The following is a 24,380-nucleotide window of genomic DNA, read 5'->3' as shown; positions in this document are numbered from 1 at the left end:
ACATAACATCAATGTTATGTTATTATGTTATTATTATTATGTTATGTTGTTAATGCACGCACACATTGATTCCTCCACATATTGACTTGCTTCACAGACATATTACGTTTCCCTTCATCTGACAATTAGTGTAGATTTTAAACATAGAAGGGCCAAAACATCCCTAATGAAAATTATATTGCACGAATAAACTAGCCACTAGAGGGTGCTAGAACTGATCAAATGGGAATCAACCTGACTTTTTTTAACAGATGTGTTGCATTTAAATATCGTGAACATGACGACGACGATATTGTGGCAGTTTTAATATCACGATATCGCGCTTATCGTTACATCCCTAGACAGTGTACCACACTGGTTAGCACCCCAATGGAAGGTTTCTAAAAACTTCAAAGGGTAGCCACCACAGCTTTGGATAAATATCCTAAAATAATGCATATCATAGTAAAATGAACCAAACCTTTGTGCTTGGTATACAACTGGGTGCTGCTGACCTGTCGGTACTCGCTGTCAAGGTCATAGCTAGAGAGGGAAGGTGTTACTTTTCACACACGCACACACACGCACGCACGCAAACACGAACTCATGCCAGCATGCCTCCTGCCTCCCAGTCTCCCAGTCTCTCCATCTGTCCACCGACTGGAAAGTCCCCTAACCACACACACACTGATACACGCACACAGAGAGCCATTTTCGTCAAGCTGGCTCTTGGTGTCTCGCTGCCAGCTCTTTGTCGGGTTTTTTTGGCAAAGGACAGTTTGAACGAGTCAGCTGCAGACACGGAATAATGCGAGCACAATCACGACAAAAAAAAAAAAAAGCAAAATAATTTTGGAGCGTGTTGATGAATCCTGCCTGAAAAGGCATTCAACACAAAAACATAGAGTAAAAACACGCCCGTATGCCCGGCATGTTCCCAAGAGGCGTGTGTGGACAGTCCCTTCTATGTGACCTTCTCGCAAACCTTCATGTTGGCATGACCTTCCCTCGCCCAAAATAATTGCAACAATTAATCAATTCAATGCAGAGATGACCGCATCTTCACAGCTTCGTAAGCAAGAACGGAGCGCGTGAGTGTGCGCTTCATTACCTCCGTACGCACACACATGCGGTTGCCATGGGAGACCTTAGTGCTTAGGTGTGGCTGGCCCCGCCTCAGGTGAGACGGCAGATTGACAAAGCCGCCCTCTGCTTCCTTGTCACATCTCTGGCCATCCCTCCACATACTCTCTCACTATTGGTCCAATAATAGCACAAGCACCTCCCACTTCATCAGAGGCACTTGAAATGTTAGCATGCTGACTCTCGTTTATCATGAGTTTGAATGTGCTTGGTTAACGCGGAACACAGTCACAGGCTCAATTATATGTGGGTGTGCACACTTGTGCAACATCTCATTTATTTATTTTTACTTCTCTCTCAAAGATTTGAGAGCAATTGAGCAGGGGTCTGTAGACTTTATATCGCCACTGTATTGTCAGAATTGGTTTGTTGTCAATCAAATCAAAATCAAATCAAAAATTAAAATCAAAAATCAATCAAAAATCAAATGGCATATTGACAAGTTGACAACCAATGGTGTGGTTGGTCCCTGGAGAAGTGGGTATACTCTCAATTTTTTTTAAATGTATTTTTATTTATTTTTTTAATATATAAGTAGTGCAGAAAAACATATTGTTTTGAAAAGGTGACATGAAAAAAAAAAATTGTACTTTCTCAAAATAATAAAATTATTACTTGATTAAGAGCAGTTTGGATTAATGTACTTTGTAAAATGTATTTCTCATGAGACAAATATGCAGTATACTAGCCACTTTAGATAGTTACAAGTTTGTGAGTTTTTTTTTTTCTCTCGCATTTTGCCACTGTCTCAAATTTACACGTTTTTTTCCCCCCCGCACAATTTGCCACTTTATAAAGTGGCAGATTTGCTCGTTTTTTTTTTTTTCTTGGAATATTGCCCCACCCTCTAAAAATATATACCGTATATTTATACGTGGCCCTAATACGCATACGTAGTTAACCACATCGCTTGCAACCATAATTATTAGAATCTAGCAAAACTGGACTGTATTAATTCAATTTAAACATTTATTATTTGTACATGTGTTTGACAAAATGCACATGAGGAAAAAGATGGGTGGCTATCATAATGGCCACCCTTTTGGCTGTGTTAGCGTCATGGAGCCTTTCCAAAATTTAAACACATGCCAACTTTAAAAGAGGATTAGGGAGGACATTTTTACAAACTGTAATCACTTGTCAGTGACGGAATTATCAAAGTATGAGAGAGGAGAAAATCTATTTCCCATTAACGTGAAGATTCAGGAGATTAATCGTTGGTGTAACAGCCTCACAGAGTCAGTAGCTGCAGGACTAAGGCAACGAAAACACACATAACATTCTGAGTGAGGCTTGGGCTACTAAATCCGATGCTTTTGAGCCAATCATTTGTACACCCTACACCTTCCTACTATGGAGGAAAAAATAAAAAATAAATAAATGGCTAAATAAATGAATTAATTAATAAAAGTAAAAATAAAAATTGATATAAAAATATAATTTAAAAACTAAATGCAAAAATAAATAGCAATGAAATAAAAATAAAAAATATAATAAATAAATAAATAAAAAAAAGAAAAAGAAAGAAAAATAGATTTAAAAAACTAAAAATAAATCAAAAACTAATTGTCGAAATAAATAGAATATATATATAAATATATATATATATATATATTTCATGATTTAAATAAATAAATGTGTTTCAAACCGTCAGGTTATTCAAATGAGGGGGCGGTCCTAAGCATGTCTTGGTTTGGACTATGGACTTGGGTCTGGTTATTTATTTTTTTTACTTATTTTTTTTAATTATATATATATATATATATATATATATATATATATATTTTATTTTCACTTTGTCATTTTTTTATGTAGTCATTTATTTATTTTTAATCTTGGCAGTTTTGGTCCTCCATACATACAAGTTGACACCTGCTCAGCGAATATTATCAAATTTCCCCTTTGTCCCAACCCAAATCCGTATACACCTTCTCGGGTCGGGCAGGCTGAGGCCAAGACAGCAGGTGTTGCGATCGTATTTCCTCTCCATCTGTCCTCCTCATCTCGTCTGTTGTTGACATTTATTTACTAATACAGTAAGCAGGGGCTGTAGTGGCCTGGAAATGACACACAATGACAGCGCCTGCTTTCCTGTTCACTGACTAAAAGAAGCCATTCATTTCTCTGCACATTTTATTATTATTTCCCTTCTCGCTTTCCTGTGTTTTTGCTGCTCTCTTTATGAATAAGTAAATGCAGTATTTGGTTTCCCCGGCGTTAATTATTGAAGCGACAGTGATACAGGACTTGCCTCCCAGTGCGCCCCGTGCGCCGGAGTCATGTTTTAGCTCGTTCCTAGGCAACGCATATAGTCAGGCATCAGTAACATCCTAATGATTCTGCGGTGCGTACGATGAGGGGGGGGGGTGCAATTTACACACAAATCAGCCAGGCCGCCATTTGCATCTTTGCATTCATTTATATCACACGCGTGCAGCTGGTGTACGACAGCACTTTGACATGCTGACAAAAACGTGAACATTATTCACACAGGAAGTCCAATCCACGGGTGACATTGACTAGTGGCCGGTGTCATTGCACCAAAACATTTACAAGCCGTCAAGCTGATTTTAAACACTCCATGATGGGCTCAGCGGGGATTGGGGATTTTTCCTGCTATTGACGAGCGGCAGCAGGGTCAATCAGGGAGTAAATAAATGATTGAAAGAATTAGCCGTACCGTGGCAGCCGAGGCTACTCAGTCGATCGGCGCTATTGATCGGCAGGTAGATGGTATCAGTGAAAGGCAGTGGCAGCTTGAGATGAAGAGCTGGCCTCAAGACTTGATTGCAATTATATGTCCTTTAGCTTTGAATTGTTTACAAATGAGGCGTCGGCTCATATTAGTGGTTCACGTGTCGGGCGACCTAAAGCGAAAAAGTTTTCTGCTCTCCGGAGGATGTGTTACGGTTGCTTTTCATTTAGTGCCATACTGTCTCGTGTGCGTAACTCATTCACTCCCCGACATTTTCATTGAAGCAACCCCTTTTGCTCCCGACTGTTTTAAAAAACGTGGAACCTACAAAAAGAAAGATTTGAGTCTCTTCTTTTCTCAGGATAAAAAAATAATATTTCTATCTGTTTCGGTTTTGCAGCAATTAGCATTACAATATAGCTAAGTTTCATCATTATTCACAATTCTGTTTAGAACTGTGGGGAAATCGGCTGTTTGCAACATGGCCCTGGTTGATCTCATACTCTGCTGCCACCTGCTGGCCGTTTTTGTAATAGCTACCATTGCTTCAAGCATTCTCTTCAGTTCAGAGGCTGCATCAAAGCCTTTTGTATGCTCTAGCATAAAAAAAACAAACATAAAAAAACGTATAAATATGTCTTTAGGAGCATGGTAATATGTAAAATAAAATGTATTCATACGTTTTTGGGAGCAAATGAGTTAAAGAGGAAGTCAATCCAATTTTTTTCTTTTTACAAAAATATGTACTATTAGCCCCCCGAGAGTAAATATGGTATTCTAGTTAATATTGTGTTTGTGGAAAATGAGTTAAGCAGCAAATCCAGCTGTTTTCATCCATCTCAGGGGGAGGCCATTTTGCCACTTGTTGCTCAGGTCTCAGGTAACAACCAATCACAGTGCAGCTTAAGGAAACAGGTGAGCTGTGATTGGCTGTTACCTGAGACTTGAGCAACATGGATGTTATCTTTAGTCGAGAAGCAAGTGGCAAAATGGTCGCCGCCTGAGATAGATCAAAACGGCTGGATTTTGCTTCATAACTCATATTCCACAAATGTAATATTAATTAGAATGTCATGATTGGACTGGTGAGGTCACATATAACATATTATTGTCAAAAAATGTCCACTTTAAGTTAAATAAGGCAAACTTTGAGTAATCCTAAAATCAAATGTAGGCATTTTCTGTCAAATCTGACTTTGGGTGCATTCTCCATTCGATGTGATAAATTGACCACTTTGAGCTGTGACACAAAGAAGGTTAGGCACCACTGGTCACCTTCACTTTTATTTTTTAAATTATGAACCTCCAAACAATCATTTAGTCATAAACATGTGGATTTCAATCACATTCACGTTTCAGGAGAATCCCGTAATCTAGAACCAACCTCCAATTAAAATAAGGCACGCTGTCATTTCCTGTTTACCTGTAGATTAACACATTCATTGCCAGACCAGCGGGAAAAAAAAGCATCATTTGACGTCTTTTTCCGTCAATGGCGGTGAATGAGTTAAACATGGTAAAAATCAATGAAGCAATTATAAATTGTTGATATAATGTACAGCAGGGGTGTCCAAACTTTTTCCTCTGACGGCCACATACAGAAAAATAGAAAGCTTGCAAGGGCCACTTTGAAGTTATTTATCAACACATTCATTGCCAGACCAGAAAAAAAATGCATCATTTGACGTCTTTTTCCGTCAATGGCAGTGAATGAGTTAAAAGTGATTGATCCCAAGACTAGGGTGGTCAGATTTGTCAGAAATGTCACCAAATTTAATGGCTATGATAACTGTGTGATTGACGTATACATGGCAAAACCGGAACACCAGGACAGGACCTGCGTAATAGCAGGACAACACAATGAAGTTGGCACGAATAAGATTTATGTGCAAACAGAAAATATAGCCCATAAAGTGTTGTACAATGCTTTCCCAAAACACACACTTGCTATGCTTAGTCATGTTGGATTGTGGATCCATTTGCAGAGTTGACATTAGGCACACAAAAGTAGAACGGGGTTAAAGTACAAGGTAAGAGGGTGGCGTTACTTTGAGATGAAAGACTCTTTAACATTTGGCAAGGACATTGCCTTTGGTTCCACTGGGTTCCAGTGACAATGGTGGCTGGCATAAAGCATTATTAATGACCAAGGAAACTGGCCTTCAGGCTAGGCGTTAATTATATCACTGGAGAGATGGGGGGAGAGCGTGAACACACCGGAGGGCGGAGCATCTCACTGCATTGTATGTGTGTGTGTGTGATTTGCATTGTTAAGCCATTACTGTCCTCATTTTGGAGGGAGGCCTAGCTGGTTGAATAGCAATGATAGATTGGGATGCCAGGAACACTTGCCAGCATCAGCCTTTCTTGGGCGCATTTCATTTGTGTAATTGTGTTTTCCTTTTCTTACACATTACTCATCATACTCCTTTTTTTGTCTCGTGCCAAAATTGTAGAGGGCAAAATATGATTGACCCTTTTATATGAATGGTTGGTTGGCCAAGACAATGCTCATTTAGCTTCAAGCTAGCATCCACCTGTTTGTTCTTAAAATTGTTAAGCCAATCTTTCTGAAACTGTTAAGTAAATGTTTGGGTATCGATTAATACGAGGGGCTTCCAGTTTCATACACACTTCTGGAATAACAATATTGTTCTAATAATTTGGAGTAATTCCTTTGCTCATTGCAATTGCGTCCCTGGCCTATCACGATGAATTCTAAAGTTTGGTCACTACACTACTGACCATAGAGGTTTAATAAAATAAAATAAAATAAAATAAAATAAAATAAAATAAAATAAAATAAAATAAAATAAAATAAAATAAAATAAAATAAAATAAATAACAAAAAAATATTTATTATTTATTTATTTATTTATTCATTTGTTTTTCAATGTTCATTACCAAATTTACAATAACATAATGTAAATGTGATTTAAAAAAAAAAAAAAGCAACAAAAAAGATGCAGCTCATTGGTAAGTGGCACTTTTATTGATTTTACCAAGAATAGCATCATACAAAATTACACTATCTCAGTCAGTGATGAGATATTTGTGAGTATTTAAATAAGTTCATATAATAAAACATAACATAATTGAAAATATGTCAGATTTATAGGCTAAATGCTAAAAATATTTCATATTTTCCCATAATGCCACAGGGATTTGCTTGCATATGCACAAGTCAATAGCCTCTTGTATACAGGAATATTTTTTATTTTTTTTTTAAACTTAATTTTGGAATGTATTGGTATGATATGGACCAAATGCAAAAATAAAATAAAATAAATGTTTTACCACTCGTGCATGATCAATTAATAACTTGTGGCATTATAGGAAAATATGTTGTTTGTAGCATTTAGCCTATAATATGTTCGAATGCATTTCCAAGTATGTTCGAACGTACTTGCGAGTATGTTCGAATGCACTTGCGAGTATGTTTGAACATATTTAAATATGTTCAGTCACAGGAAGGTCGTTGATGAGATTCGAACCCGGAACCTCAGAACTGTGCAGCAGACAGGCTAACCACTATACATCACCATGCTGCTGCAAAAGAATCCATCATTTCAAGATAGTTCATGAAATTTACAGACAAATATCTGCTCTGATTTCTAACAACTCGGCGTTAACTGCCGGAGATGATTTGCTTAGCTACCGGCTACCGTTTTCATCATTATGCGCACGTCTTAATCACCGCCGCCCCGCGCTCGCCGTGCCATGTGCAGGCCGCGTGTTTCTGATGCCCGGCGCCTGCATGTGACAGTCGCAGCGGCCGCGAGCCACGCCGCGCTCCTCGCCGTCTCAAAGCATCTGCGCCGTTGTTCGTTGAAAGGCTAAAGGCCGCTCACTGCGCATCCCCTTCAACGCAGCTCCCAGTCAGCCCGCCTTACAATCACGACGACGTAGAGTTGGTGGACTTCAGACGTGGGAGCAACAACACCAGCTCCTTTGTTTACTTGGTCTTTTTTTTTTTTTTTTAAATAACAGTTCTGAACTCTCTTTTTCTATTTTTTATTCAATTTTGATAATGGTTTTCAGATCTGATGTGAAATCATAATTGTGTTGTTATTTACTAAGCAAAAATAGTAACATGAGACACAATAGAGAAAAGATCCATCTTCCATGCTTATTCTTCTCTTTCAATTTTTTAATGTACATCTCCATACATAAAACTAGGGTTGTTAGGTGATTAAATTTTTTAATTGTAATTAATTGCATGACTTCAATATTCACAATTAATCTAAAATTTTATATCTGTTCTAAATGTACAATAAAATATTTTTTCATACTCTTATTAACATAAAAGTGGAAAAATTGTTAACTAATTGAAATATGGCTGCATCTTTTAGTCATCGATACAGTAATTTCATCATAATTCATAACATTTAGTCAAAATTAAAAAGATGTAATGTACTGTAAAAAACGAGTGTGATATTCAATTGTGTTGAGGTCATTCTTCTGCCACTAGATGGCATAATTGCATTTGTAAGATGTTGAAGACAGCTCAGTGCATTTTTCTTTTCACATTAAGAGGTTTCTAATCTTTAACATGAAGTAACTTGTGAAATTCTGCACATTTAAAAAAAATGTAAAATATAACTTGACCCCAGTCTCCACAAAAGTGTGCATTATTATTAAATTTATTACTACTAAATTTTGACATGGTCGCGTCTGCTGCGTTGCGACTGGAATTCGCCCAGTAATTGTCTACTGACAGGACTTTTGCAGAAGAGCATCAGACAGCTCATTCAGAACGCTGCAGCTCGGGTTCTGACCAAAACAAAGAGATCAGAACATCAGATCACTCCAGTGCTAAAGGCTTTACACTGCCTGCCAGTCAGCTGTAAAACAGATTTAAATTTTTGCAATGGTCTATAAATCAATAAAAGGTTTGGGTCCTGAATACATTTAAATGAATGCAGAATGACGAGAAAACCAGTAGGACTCTGAGAGCTACAGACTTGGGTCAATTAGTGGAACCCGGAGTTGAAAGTAAACATGGTGAAGCTGCATTTAGATATTATGCTGCACACAAATGGAATATGGCTTAACGTGCTGGTCGTCAAAAATTCGGATTATGTAAAGCATTGGTGGGCAAAATCGGTGCTCGGGGGCTGGAGTTCTGGGGGTTTTGGATGTTTCCCTTCCCCAACACGTTTGATTCATATAATTCTATAAACAGCTCATTAGCAAGCTCTGCAAAAGCCCGATAATGATCCTGTTCATTCGGGGACTGGGATAGCTCACCCCTGATAAGGAAACCTGTTTTTTTAATTTTTTTTTCTGTCCACTTTTGACACAGTTAATCCCAACATAACAGGTTATTAGTTAGCAAAGATTTTCCCTTTTCCACTGTAGAATCCGTTTCTGTTAGCACATTGAGTTACCTTTTTATATAAATAAAGATGCTGTTCCTATATTGTTGTGAATATCCTCACATGATCACATTTAATGGCTGTTCTGTTCTCTCCCCTTATTCCACATCAGTGTTCCGGGAGCCATACACAGTCCGTGTGGCTGACCAGCGCTCCATGCGAGGTAATGTCGCTGTGTTCAAGTGCCTCATCCCCTCTGCTGTCCAGGAGTACGTCAGTGTGGTGTCCTGGGAGAAAGACACCGTGTCCATTGTCCCAGGTAAGGAGCGGATCCCGTCACTGTCACCGTGTCGCCAGTTTTTCCGTTTTCGCTGGCTATACAGTACGCTTGGTGCGTTTGATCAACATTCAAATGCCAGTGGAGTCAAACAGTGTTTACGCTCAGAGAAAAAGGCGAGTTGGATCAGCAATTTCAAAATAGGATTTTACATCAAACCCTGTCATGGAAACGAGCTGGTTGGGTGCTGTAATGAATTTCTCCCGCAGTTGTCAGAGTAGGAAGATGGAGGGAAGGATTTAAAAAATGAACAACTCGGTCACAAAGAAGATGAAATGGCCTTTTGGCTGCCATGTTGCTGGCTTCTCACTCGTCGTTAATCGCCGTGTTCCGGGGATAAATCAGGATGTGTTCTGTGTATGCGTGAGTGAGAGAGGACGTGTGTGTGTGTGTGTTGTGTGGGCCCGAAGGGGAGTGTAATTTGATGAGTGATGGATCCTTTTAGCTGCTCATCACAGTCACACAAAGCGAGCATACGCACCCCTCACCCTCCATCGGACGATAACCGCGTGAAGGCCTCCCACACTGTGTGTGTGCGTGAAGGTTTGCGTGTTCCGCAGTTAACATTTGCTCCGCGGAGCGACGGCAAATTGTTGGGTGTCAGATGAGACTGTTTAGGTCAGATGATATGTTGCACTCCCGCTGCCCTTTATCTCCATCGCTGATACCGAGCATCGCTTTCATCTCTCAATCATGTGTGTGTGTGTGTGTGTGTGTGAGCTGGTTCTGTCCTTCACTTCAAGTACTCATTGATCCAGCACAGCTGTAGTGTGTATACGTGTATGCGTGTTCGAGAGTGTGTGTGGCCTGAGGGGGGTTTCCAGTCTGGATCGATAAAGCGTGCTGTTGGGTTCCCCTCTCTCTTGTCACGGATCCCTCAGTGTGAGAGTGGTGAGACCCTCTGTTTTTGTACCTATTTTTGTGTGTGAGTGCGTGTGTGTGTTGTCTGTCAGCGGTTGTGTGTGGTAAGAGCTCAGTGGGAGTGTGTTATCGATCAGCTGTTGGACGTATTCACTACTATGAACAAGCATGAACATTACGCACACAATTTATATGGATCTCCAACTAGGCTGATCAGTGTAAGTGTCCCTAAGCGTTGTCGTAAAATGCTGAATGGTAATTTGCATGTAACCATATCGTGAATTACAGTGCAATCGTAATGTATTACCAGGAAGAATATGATGGTCAATGTAATCATTCCTAAATCTTCCCATGAGACAACCTTGCAAGGTAACATTTACTTGACATTATGGAAAAGAAATGGCTCTAAAGTGGGCTTGATACTCAGCAAAAGTAATGAGATATATTTATGACTTAATTCTTTAACTCATTTGCTCCCAAAAACGTATAAATACGTCCTATTTAAAATGTTTTAAGCGTCCCGAAGACGTGTTTTTACGTTTTTGTTTTTGATACTATACAGAAGGCTTTGATGAAGCCACCCAATGGCAGTGAACGGGTGAAAAAAATTGTTAACGTTAATTTTTTTTTCAAATCTTAGCAATAGAAATGTATTCTAACAAAAACTTTAGGAAGTTCCCAGAGTTATTCACATGTCTTAAAATGTTCAATGAAAACTTTAAACAAATAAATACGTCCCTACTGCTTTCGCAGGTAATGTTTTAAAAAATTTGAAAATATCAGAAACGTGAAATTTTTACTTATCTAGGTTTTAATAATAATAATAATAATAATAATAAAAATAAAAATAACATTAATAATAACATTAATAATAATAATAACATTAATAATAATAATAATAATAATAATAATAATAATAATAATAATAATAAAACTAAAAAATGAAGGTGCAAACAGTTCCTTTGGTCATCAACATTTCTTTTAAAGTTAAGTTTAATTTAATTTACTAAATCTGGGGGGGGGGGGGGGTCAATGAGACGATTGCAGGAATGTAACGATATCCAAACATCACAATATAATATCAGTCACAATACGATAATTGACACATTATTGGCGATATTTTTTAAAAAAAAGCTCCTACTTTATAAAAAAAAAGGACAATATTCATATTTGTTTTTGTACATAATAATAGCAGTGATGATCCCCTTTATCTGGCTATTAGCGTGGGTCTTAAACGTAGGTGACCAAAATATGCCTAATTAAAATTAAACTACACTAATACCACCAGAGGGTGCTGTAACTGCAGAAATTGAAAACAACCTGGCCTTTTTTTGACAGATTTTCCACTTTTAATATAAAGTGACATGACGACGATATCATGCCAATTTTAAAGGGATACAATGAGCCATTTTTAGCTGTAAAAAGTTCATATTTTGTCCTGAATTCATTTGATAACTTCATTATTTTTAATGTCCAATTAATACCTTTCAAAACACATTTTCCCACTTGTTGTCGACTGAAAATGATATCACCTGTTTTGAGGAAATAGGTAACGACCAATCACGGCTCACCTGTTTTCTGAGTTTGTTTGGCACATGTGATGTCATTTTCAGTCTACAGCCAGTGGCAAAAATAGTTTTTAAAAGTATTAATTGTTTGTGAAAAATAATGGTTATGACATTAATTATAGACGAAATAATTTCTTACTGTTGAAAATGGCTCAATGAGTCAAGTATCTCTTATACAGCGATATTGAGATATTGTTATCGTTGCATCCCGAGTTGATTCTAAATTGTCCTGAATGTAATCAAGCCGATTTAGTTATATGCCTTTCCCTACAAACAGCACTTTAAAATGTTGAAGAAAGTTCCGGAAGAGTGGAATCTCTATTCTGGTCTTGTCTGTCTCCATGCAGGATGACAAGTGTTATCAATGACAGGGAGCTTCTCTTCTCTGTTCTCTGTCCATCTTTGACCCTCCCATATTTGTCTCTTGTACAGCATGATGGCCTGTGTCAGCACATTGTTGAACACACCAGAGCGAGCCGATCACATGACTCCCCGCCACGCACCTTCCGTCCATCCATCACGAGCACAGCTTTGTGTTTTTCGCTCGCTCCGGAGATGCTCCGCCGGCTCGCCGTCTATTAAAGAGGTCCGTGTATGCCGAGGTGGGGACTTGACAGGATGACACCTCGTCGCGCGAACGGCCGCGTTGGTCAATAAAGTTGACTTTGAAATGGGCTTTGATGAAGAGGCGGGCGGGTGTTTGCTGACAGCTGCCCTCACTGCCAGACGACCCCGCTTGGGTGCCGTGTCACGTTTTGACAGCCAAATCTGTTTGCGTTGGAGAGTTCACAGAGCAAATGTGTGTGCGTGTGTGAGTGTGTGTGTGTGTGTGTGGGGGGGGGGGGGGGTCGATGTGGGCCCGTGTGGGCCCGCTATTCTTGTTGCGACTCCTTTTGCCGTGTCGGTGTGATTTGATTGCTTTCTCGCACTGTAATCGATGGTTTGCTGGTTAGAAAATGATCATTTGTGTGCTCGTCAGCTGCAAAGTGTTGACGGATGCGCCTGAAGGAACTGTTTGTCTGTGTGTGTGCGTGCGTGTGTCACTTTTTTTATTAGTAACCATCTCCTCCTTCAACTTTAAAATGAGTGCGAGTTTCATCTGGTCACCATGGTAACGGGTGCGAACTGGCAGGCGGAATGAGGAAGGTGTGAGGATGCATCACTGCTTGATTAATATTAGTGCTTCACCACAGCACACACACACGCACACACACAAATACTGTTGGGAAAAGATATGTTTTTAATAGGAATATTTAATACCATTTTTTTTTTTTTACAGACCTCTTGAGTAGGCACCGATACAGGTCCTGATATCAGTCCTTTTGATACATGTAATTTCTATTAAATCAATAGCAAATCATTTTAAAGCACGACCTACATAACCCAATATAGCAAAATTTTTTTCCATTTTGCCATAAAAAGACACATTTTGTACACACCAAATGTAAATGAATTTAAATGAAGAAAATGACACAATTGGCAAGGAAAAGTCCCAATCAAAATGTGTGGTTGTACATTCATTCATTCAACCGACACTGGTATCGGCCCCCTTTCAAGTACCCGATACCTTGAAATAAGGCTGGTATGGTGTGTTTGTATTGACGTATTATTTGGCACAAATTTATTCCTGCATTGATGATTATGAAGAGGATGCTGATAAACGGGTACAAGGGAGTGTTGTAAACCGCACCTCATGCATCCTTATCAGTCCACGCTGGCTATACGACACATGAGAACTCGCCGCTTATTAATTATTTTCCTTTGCAATTATTACCTGCAGTCTTATCAACAACATGTAAATTGTTCCGGGAGTAATGGGGGTCTCGGTCTCCTAGGCAAGAATATGACAGACATTCAAATGAGCTATTTAAGAATATGCTAGCACAAAATTTGTGCCGAATATTAGGAACAACATATCTTGACCTTTGAGTGACCCGAGATATTAGCTGTCTCTTGTTGATAGTTTTTTTTGCTTTGACTTGATTTGATTTCTGGAGAAATTGTGTGGGAATGCTAATAGCTGAATGCTAATGAAGGAAATAAAAGTTCAATTCTATGAAAAGTACAACGTAATTAACTATTAATTACGAGTAGTAGTAGTAGTAGTAGGAGAAACAGTAGTAGTATTACTACTTGGGGTGTTAAAAAAAAAATCGATTCGGCAATATATCGCGATACTACATCGCGCAATTCTCGAATCGATTCAATAGGCGGCTGAATCGATTTTCACACTTCCATTTTTAATGGAAAAATATTCAACAAAACGTCTTACTTAAGCATGGAAGAATGTTATATGAACAAAACATTAAGCCTTAATATTTTATTTTAATGCTGTTCAAACATGAAACAGATTACAACCTCTATAAGACTGAAATTTCAGATAAATAAATAATACATTTTCATACAAATCTTACACTCTACAAGTTTACCAATTAGTATTTTCTAAATTTGAATGAAAAAAAATCGCAACAATCGACTTATAAATTTGTACCGGGATTAATCGTTATCGAATCGAATCGTGACCTGTGAATCGTGATACGAATCGAATCGTCAGGTACTAGGCAATTCACACCCCTAATATATATATATATATATATATATATATATATATATATATATATATATATATATATATATATATATATATATATATATATATATATATATATATATTTATGTATTACCATCAGTAGATGAGAAATTTTAGTTACACTGCCTCAAATTTTGGGGACAAAATGCCACCATTTAGGGGCATTTTGGCAAAAAGAAAAAATGGGAGGGGTTCAAAATATGACTTTTAACATTATTTTAAGAGGGTGACATTATGTATAGGCTTTACATACAAGGAGAAACATGAAAATAAATGCATGAAATCATGATGCTCAAACTGAAAATTGTGGCTGTTTTGTTTGGGGGGGGACCGGAACGAATTAATTAGCATTTCCATTTCTTTTCATGGCACTATTGTCAATAGCATATCTCAGTTAATTTAAACGTTTTCTTTTATATTAAAAATATGAATACACAGAGATCTTATTTATTTATAAGACCCAAGACTCTTCATTCCATTGAAAAAACACATTCTAAGGCATTTTAGATTGCAAATTAATGGCATGACATTTTTCCTAGAGAGGTAAACAAAAATGAATTTCCTTGATACTAATTACAAGTAAAAGAATAGCCTTACATAGTTGGTCATGAAAAATGAATTCATCCATTACAAATAAATGAAGCAGTGTCACTTCCTTGCACACTCAAGAAGTGAGGGTGAACGACATCTGCATCCTTCTGCATGACAAAATCAGCCCTGGAAGATACCGAGCGGGCTCCGTCAACTGATGGTTATGTAGATGGATTGATTTTTGTTAAGTTATGGACTCGACATCAGCATTGATTGGCTGATGTAGTGAAGAGAGAGTTGTGGGTGCGAACAGTGCAGCAAAGTGTGGCTGCTGTGCGCGTGTTTCTGCATTCATTGATCGGGCTTGTTTAATCCTCTGCGCGCACACGCACGCACACGCCGCCTCTCACATTGTGGTGAAGTCTAGCGTCACCACAGCTGCCGCCGCTTCTGTCCCGGTCTCCATTTTGTGGCCACTCTGCAGAGGCCCCGTGTACGCTCACTTTCCACTCTTTTTAACTTCAACCCGTTCCCTTTCCATATTGAACCCCCCACTTCGAGATGCACTTATTAGAAGATAAAGTGACAAAGCGTAATCTTTTCCCTTCCACTCCGTCAAACACGAACGCTAACAACAGATAGGCGAGGGAAAAAATGGCAGAATGGGCAGAAACGAAAGACAAAGCGTGCTAGGTGCTAAATTATGCAGGTGGCAAAGTGGGCATAGAATGGAAGGATGATGGACTGACTGCCTTTTGAGGACCAGACCATGAAGAGAAGAGTGTGTATTTTGTGTGTACGTGTGCAGTTTGCAGTCCCCAGCCTCCCCCCAAGGGAGAAAAAGGCAGCTTGGGGCTTGAAAGGGACCGTGTCCCCTCATTAAAGATGCATCCGACAAGAGCCTAATGCCCACCGCATCGCAGCCCATCCTCCTTTGGAGCTTCTCCATTTATCTGTGCTACTGTTTGACCAGTAAGCATTTCTGTGTGTTTGCCTTTAGGATGGGAGCAGTTTGTTCCTCGCCTCGGTCGCGGGGACGAGGGCAGTCGGGTTGCTGTGGACGGGAAATGGGCGGTTTACTTATTGATGTGTGATTACGGGATGTGGTGTGTGTGTGTGTGTGTGTGTGTGTGAACCTGGCAGTGATGCATGTTAGGTGGGTTATTTATTCAGCACTCGTGTTTTAGATGTTTTACAGAGAGAACAGGTGCAGAGCGACTCTGAGTGTGCTCTGTTTGCGTGTGCGTGCGCATGTGTGCGTTTCAATAGGAGGCATAGATTGCTGTCCAGCCACTAATCAGGTCGCGGTATGTATTTGTGTTGAAAGGATGAGTTGTCACTGACGTTGCATCGCTAGATACTGGATATAGATACAGATTAGGCCTTTCACTATCGTGTTTTTTTTTTTAAATCGATTATACTATCGATTATTTATTTGAATAGATAGAACTCCTAATTATTTATTATTTTGTGGATAAGCATTATTAAACACCAACAAAATGAGCCTTGACTAAACAGTTGTCAATCGTGATTAGCATTAGGGTGCTAGCGATTACCAGTCAAGGTAAACAAACACTGTCATTTAGTTCACGCATACATCATTTTAGCTACACGAGTTGAATCAATTGGTCATAACTCCTGATTATTTATGATCTTCTATGCATGACAATTAGTAAACACCGACAAAATTAGCCTATGCTAAACGTGAGCAATGGCGATTAGCATTGGAGCGCTAGCATTATGTCAACAAAGACTAACTGTCATTTAGTTCACACATACATCATTCATTATATTTTGTTTAATTGAGTGGATATAACTGCTAATTATTTATTTGTTTGCGCATGAGCATTATTTTAAACATGAACAAGATCATTATAGCTACATGAGTTGAATTGATATAACTACTGATTATTTATGATCTTCTATGCATGACAATTAGTAAACACCGACAAAATTAGCCTATGCTAAACGTGAGCAATGGCGATTAGCATTGGAGCGCTAGCATTATGTCAACAAAGACTAACTGTCATTTAGTTCACACATACATCATTCATTATATTTTGTTTAATTGAGTGGATATAACTGCTAATTATTTATTTGTTTGCGCATGAGTATTATTTTAAACAGCCAATGCTAAAAAGTTAGCAATCGTGATTAGCATTAGCGTGGTAATGGTTACCATTTATGGTAAACAAACACGAACTGCCATTTACCCTGCCTTCACTTGCAGGGAAAGATGGACCTTACCACTCAGACACTCCTAATTACGACTGAGTTCTGTTCATGTATTTTTGTTGTTGTAGCAACAAAATACACAGGGCTGCTGACGTCGTCAAACCAAGAATTACGGCAAATAAAATCTTGTAAAGGACAGGACATTGAATTGTGTATGCTACGTAATTGTGTAGATTCCAAAATAACCTGCTAGCAGATGACAACTCCCTTATAAGTGTTAATATTTCTTGCCATTAACGAATCTTGCTGCACTCTCCACCACGTTGAAATTTGAAAAGTTATCTCAGCTCGGAAACTCGGGTATCAAAATAAATTCTCAGTTGTCCAGTGGAAAATACAACGTGAGGGGGCGTTCATGTGAAATTTTCTACTCGACGTGGTATTTACCATAATTTCGCAGCATTAGTTCACTCACCCATCGTTATATTTGCATTACACATATAATTGTATCTTAAAAGTCACTGACAGATAATGCTTCAACAATAGTCCACGTGTAAACAAATGGAGCTGCCAGTGTTTGCTACAATTAGCTCAATAACTTCATGTCCACTGCATGCATCGGCAAAAAAGGTGCATGATGAAATATGGATGGCAAAACATGGTTCCGGTGGAGCTTAGAGGCAGACATTTTCAGTCGACCTATTTTTAAAGTCAACTTATCCGACTTGGTTGACTTTTTCCTCCAAGCCCTAATACAGATCGATACATATACACTAAAAAGTGCGGTGTTGTTTTCCTAACTCACTCATTTGAGTCGGATATGTGTCTTGATCTCCACTGAACCCCTGAGATTGACTCACCAAACCTCTGGGGTTCAATCGAACCCATGTTAAGAACTGGCTTAATATATTGGGCAATTTTGACCGACATATGGAACATAGGGTCATATAAGATTGTAATCTTTGAGTGCACAAAATGAGTTCTTGCACTTAATATTGGTTTACTATTCAGCAGCTTTGTGCCTCTTTGAATGGGAATTTTTATGCAAGAGAGCCCTTTGCCCTGAGGAAGAAAAAATCAGAGCATGTGGTTATTTTTTTTGTTTGTTTCAAAAACATTGTAGCTAAGCAGCGGCTCTTTTATACACGTCTGAGCATTACAATACTCTTCTCTGCATTAGTTCAATAAAAAAAAAAGCCATATACACATGTTTTGTCCTTCAAAATTGCGTGTTTGACTTATCCAGTTGGAAATGCTGAGTGCACTGATGGAAAAATGGTGGCCCCCTTCATCGTTTAAGGTGCCCATCCCTGATGTAATGTTACGTGTCATAGAGGAGAATGCATTGATATGTGTAGCTTATTGACAGATACATGTATGTAGATAGATGGCTGGATGGGAACATGGATGTTGTGCGTGCACTGAAATGGCGAAAGCGATGGAGCGAGATAAGGGAGAGGAAGTGCGAAAGGGGGGCTGCGCACGAGGAGAATTTCAATGGCACTCCAATCATGCAGGCAGTCTCGTTAGCCCAGGGAACATTTGCATAGTGCTTTGGCGAATTCATTTGGCCTTACTCGGAGAAGATGGCTCCCTTTCCTCTCTGCTAGTTAGTAATTCATTAGCTGCACACGGCCAAGGTGTGTACGTACGAGGGTGTGCGGCAGAGGCCGCCGACCGTCGAGAAGCCTTCCGTTTGTTACCGACCTGCCCGCAGATAGAATTTTACAGTACTTGTCGTTTTGTGTAAAAGACGATTACTGGTTGTGTTTGTGCGCCTGCTCGGCGCTAATGCTAGTAGCGTGAACGCACGCTAGCTCAAGCTCTGACAGATATTTCGCCTCGTCGACACCCTCTAACTCAGTCTCGCTGTTTCTCACTGCTGCAGCTGCACGTCGCTTCCCTCCTCACCCTTCTTTAAGCCTTAGGAGCTAATTAGAGCAAAAATACATGATGGGGGGCGGCTTTGCACAATCAGCTCAATACACAAATCCATCATTAATGGAGATCATGACTTGTCGAAAAAAAAAAAAAAAGGTCACTTGTAAAAAGGGTGAAAGTGCGTCAAGGATTGGGGGAGGTGACAGTCAATAAATGAAGATGACATACATAATGTAAAATAGAGCAGATGTGTTCCTGTAATTATCCAAACAGCAATCTCATGTTGTGTGGCAGAGCACAACAAATATGGCGGCGACGTGTGCGCGCCACGGCTGTTCGTGTGAGAGAGCGTTCGCCGGCGTCTTGACGATTTTCGCCAACGCGTTGGATGCGTCAAGTGCGTGTGACCTTTACAACGTTAGCAGACACACGTTATCTCGACATCTACGGACTAAATTTAGCTTGATATTAACAAGCTGGTTCTACACAAATTCTACACAACCTATGTGGAAATTTTTTTTTCAGGTTTTTGCGATAGAAAGCTCAAGAATTTAAAAAGTGTTCACAATCTATCAATCTTGCATATTTTCAATAGGGCAATTGAGAACAAAACAACTGAGATGTGTTTGCATAAGTGTGCACATCCACGTAACCTGGTATGTTTTTTTTTTTTTAAATAAATAAATAAATAAATAAATAATACTGTTATAACTAACTGTATCTAACTACATATAACTACTGTATTATCATATACAGGACTGTCTCAGAAAATTAGAATTTTGTGATGAAGTTTATTATTTTCTGTAATGTAATTAAATAAGCAAAAATGCCATTCATTCCGGATTCATTACAAATCAACTGAAATATTGCAAGCCTTTTATTATTTTAATATTGCTGATTATGGCCTACAGCTTAAAAAAACTCAAATATCCTTTCTCAAAATATTAGAATATTTCCTCAGACCACGTAAAGAAAAATGCCATAATCAGCAATATTAAAAACAATAAAAGGCTTGCAATATTTCAGTTGATTTGTAATGAATCCAGAATGTATGGCATTTTTGCTTATTTAATTGCATTACAGAAAATAATGGACTTTATCACAATATTCTAATTCTCTGAGACGGTCCTGTATTTATTGACAAACTAAGGTTAAATGTGAGTCAACACACTCCTGCTGCCATTTTAAGTGCCTCTGACTAAGGAGGTTGTAATAAGCTTTTCTTGACATTTATTTCCTTTCTACAAAAATTAAAAAATAAATAAAATAAAATAAAAAGTTTTTGTTTTAACACTAACTGGTATTTAGAACTGTTCATAATTCCCTCCACTTTGAAAAAGTTCCCGCAGAACGATCAATCTTGTATATTTTCAAGAGGGCAATTAAAAACAAATTTGTATAAAAAACAACAAACAAACAAACAAACAAGTACATATTTTGTGGTTACAAATTTTTTTCATGTGATTTTCTTTCTTTAACGTAATTATTCGAAATGCATTGGCATTGACAACCACTGGCCAGCAGGAATCCAGCAAGTGCTCACCTTTTCGGAACAATTTATCATGAATTTTTTTCATGAGAACATGTTGCTCTGTGTCTCTATATGAATCCGTTTGACTCAAAACGCAAGAGAGGAAAATCCTCTCTGATTTTTATTTTATTTCTGAGAAACAGCTCGATACTTTTGACTTTACACCTGGATTTTTGTAATTGTAATTATTTTTGTTAGTATCCGTTCATCACATGATAATGTATCTTATTATTTTATTATTATTATTATTTATTGTATTATTTATTTATGTATTTATGTATTTATGTATTTATGTATTTATTATTATTATTATTATTATTATTATTATTATTATTATTATTATTATTATTATTATTATTATTGTAAAATGAGACAATTCCTCCACCCATCATCTCAACAGCTTTGCTTGGCTGAATGCAGTTCTTACTGTATATGTCATTGAACTGTACATCTTCATTGAACTACAGTAAGGCGGTCAAGTGAGGTGAAGCTGTAATATAAAAGGAAGAAGTTGACCTGAAAAAAACAATCATTTATTTGCTTGCCCTCCCAGTGCATTTTTAACCAGAGTCGAAGAAAATAACGTGTTTTTCTGCCTTATGGTCATACATGTATTGTGTGCGTGTTTGGATTTTGGTGAGTTATGGGGGAGGGGCAATATGAGAGATATCCTGTTCCAACACATCCCCTCTGGAGCGCACTTAATGACCCGTGACCTGAAGATGTGCACGCTAGCGAGGGAGGAATGGGGGAGGAGGAGGCGTGCAGGTAGAAGACGAAGAGGTGCAGAGTGGGAGGTGGGCGACAGCTTGGTGAGGAGGTTGCAACAAATGGATGAAAAACTCGAGCAAATACAGCACAATGTATTGCTAATGGGCCTTGCCTGACTTGTCTCGCTCGCTCTTATAGAGTTGCGCTCTGACTCCATCTTTTGGCCCCGCCCTGCTCTCTCATGACCACTTGTCCTGACCTCAGCAATTTACACTGCATAACTGCCTGTACGTACTGTAGGTGTATGTTTGTGTGTGTGAGAAAGAGAGGCCTCTCTGACCTCCCCTGCGAGCAATGGCATCTCTTTGCTTTATTAATAGCTAATCAATGGACTCTCTGGGATATATAGGCTGCCCTGAGGACTCCCATAAGACAGATGCAGATCTATTAGGACACACACACACACAGTACATGTGTAGTTGTTAACTGCAAGCAGCTCTAATCGAGTACAGTGGTACCTCTATTTACGAAATTAATTGGTTCTGGAAGAAAGTTCTTAAGTAGAACATTTTGTAAGTAGAGACGCATTTTCCATGTAAATGCCCTAATCCGTTCCAAGCCTCCCAAATTTCAGACATAAATGTTTTATAAAGCATAAAAATGCATCAAAACATGTAACAAATACATGTTACAATTAGATTATTGCACAATAAATGAGAGTTCTGCGTAATGTAAAAAACAAAGAATAGAGTAAAGAATAAAAATGATGGTCATTTACCTTTTTAACTGCTGTCCTCATCGTTTGTTGCCCTCTTTGGTTCATGTTCTCTCTCAGAAGTGTTTTTTTCTGCCTGGTGTTTTGCAAAGAACTGATCCAAGGATGTTTTTTTTTTTTTTTTTTTTTTAAACAATCCTTCGTTAATGTCCAATGCAAACATCATCTTAGTGAGCAAACGCCCGACTGGTGAACACTTTTTCTGGGCGATTTTTTTAAACAAATTCTGAAACTTCATGGAAACTTCCGGTATGGCGAGGCATCTTTTTTTTTTTTTTTTTAAAAGGCCCGTCTCGTCGCAATTAAAAACTTACTGTGCCTTCATCAATCACCAATTGTTTGAATTTTTGCACAAATTCGTTGGCCGTTAGTTCATACATTTACGAAAAACTCGAAAAAAACAAAAATATCGGAACACCTCATGGGCCGCGGGATGAATGATGAGGACGCTGTATAGACACCAATCTAGTATACGCTCATAGATACCTATGGTAGAGGTTCCTCTTAGCCAATGGGATGCCAGAACGATGCACAAACGCCGATCTAGTATTTACGCTCATAGATACCTATGGTAGGAAATAGCCATAGCCGAAAGTATGTTGCGTTCGGTAATGTATTTTTACCTTTCGTATCTAGAAATTTCTTTCGTAACAAGAGGCAATATTTTCCCGTTGGGGCATTTCGTAACTCGAAAATTTCGTATGAAGAGACGTTCGTAAGTAGAGGTTCCACTGTACACAGTTTCACGTTTACATGACAGGAACAAACAGGACGTTTTTCTCCTCTGCGATTTTTTTGGACATGAACAACAACAATGCTCAGTCGGAAAAACGTGGAATCGAACAAATCTTGGAGTGCATCGACAGTTTATAGATGAAACTGTCTTGAATGCACCTCATTGGCGCATAGAAGGCTTTGCCGTGTTTCTCACTTTACCTACAGTACTTCTATTCCTCCTCCTCTCTGCTCTCTCTCGCTCTCGCTCCGTACATTGGTTCTTGCTATTTGGGAAATGCTTTGTTCGTGTGCATAGCCAGTGTCTTACAATGCCCAGGGCAAAGCAAATTTTCTATTCCTCTCCTCTCTTGCTCTTCCTCACTGGAGACCTTGTTTGAAAATAACGATTTGAGTTTCAGACGTGTCTCGGGACAACAAATCCATTTATTTTTTTTTTTGGGGTGGAAGGTATAGTCTACCTTTTATTGGAGAATTTTGCTGTTTTTGTCATGTTCAAATTAGAAGTGTATGATTTGATTAGTGTGAAGTCTTCTGTTGAGTGTTAATTTTATCACCCCTTTTTAACTTAAATCTCATACTTTAGTCTTCATTTTAGTCCAAGAAAACATAAATTTATTTGTCTCATTTTCGTCAACAAAGCATTTCAGTCTGGTTTTAGGCAGATCAGTCATATTTGCCCTTTTAAATTTTTCGAATTTGGTGTCATTTGTAGTATTTTATTTTTTGGAGATAAGTTGTTTTAGTTTGTCTCAGTTTATTTTGCATCCATAACTAGCCAGGTGATTTGTGTTAACTATAGTTCACTTTCATTAGCTCATACTTTTGTCTGCTTTAACTAAACTTGCAATCCAACTGAAACCACAGTTGCCTGACCAATATTACGTATCTCAGCACAAATAAAACTTCATACACAATTATAGCAACAAGTGGCGAGTTTTGCTACATGCATCCAGCTAGTAAGTTAGCCAGCATTAGCTTGTGGTTGGTTTAACGTTATTTTTGTAACATTAGCTTTAATGTTATGTTATTAACTCATTCACTCCCAGCCATTTATATTGCTATAAAAACATGGAACCTACCAAAATAAAGATTAAAGTCTCTTCTTTCATCAGGAAAAAATAAATAAATATTTGTATCTGTTTTTACATTTTGCAGCAATTAGCATTAGAATTAGCTAATCATCATTATTCATGAACCTGTTGAAAATACTGGGAAAAAGAGCTCGTTGCAACATAGCCTTGGCTGATCTCTTATACTTTGCTGCTACCTGCTGCCCATTTTTTTTCCTTTTTTTTTTGTAGAACTACTAATTGCTTTAAGTGACCTCTTCAGGTCAGAAACTGCATCAAAGCCGTCATAATGCTCCAGCATACAAAAACCTAAAAAAAAAAAAAAAAAGTATAAAGACGTTTTTGGGAGTGAATGAGTTAAACAACCACCACCAAATTGCATGTTGATTTCTTTTAAGCTTTCACCCTAAATCTACCTCCTGAATAGTCTGCTGTCATTTATTTCTTTGTTTGAACTGACATATAGCTCATTAGCTT

At 38.3% G+C, this 24,380-nt stretch overlaps 1 protein-coding gene across 4 annotated transcripts in view; it reads left to right on the top strand.

The window, feature by feature from the left end:
- The window catches only part of dscaml1 (Down syndrome cell adhesion molecule like 1), a 123,722-nt gene that overhangs the window by 14,893 nt on the left and 84,449 nt on the right, over nucleotides 1-24,380 (top strand). For all 4 annotated transcript variants that reach the window (XR_013287882.1, XM_077540948.1, XM_077540947.1 and 1 more), the window contains exon 3: nucleotides 9,308-9,454. Coding sequence is in view for 3 of the 4 variants with exons in the window: in XM_077540948.1 (XP_077397074.1) it covers nucleotides 9,308-9,454 (147 nt within the window). In the remaining variant the exon portion in view is untranslated. The remainder of the gene's footprint in view (nucleotides 1-9,307; nucleotides 9,455-24,380) is intronic.

This window comes from Festucalex cinctus, chromosome 13 (genome assembly GCF_051991245.1).
Source record: "Festucalex cinctus isolate MCC-2025b chromosome 13, RoL_Fcin_1.0, whole genome shotgun sequence".
Lineage (NCBI taxonomy): Eukaryota > Metazoa > Chordata > Actinopteri > Syngnathiformes > Syngnathidae > Festucalex > Festucalex cinctus.
The sequence above is the reverse complement of the archived record's forward strand: the minus strand, read 5'-3'. Positions and strand labels throughout refer to the sequence as shown.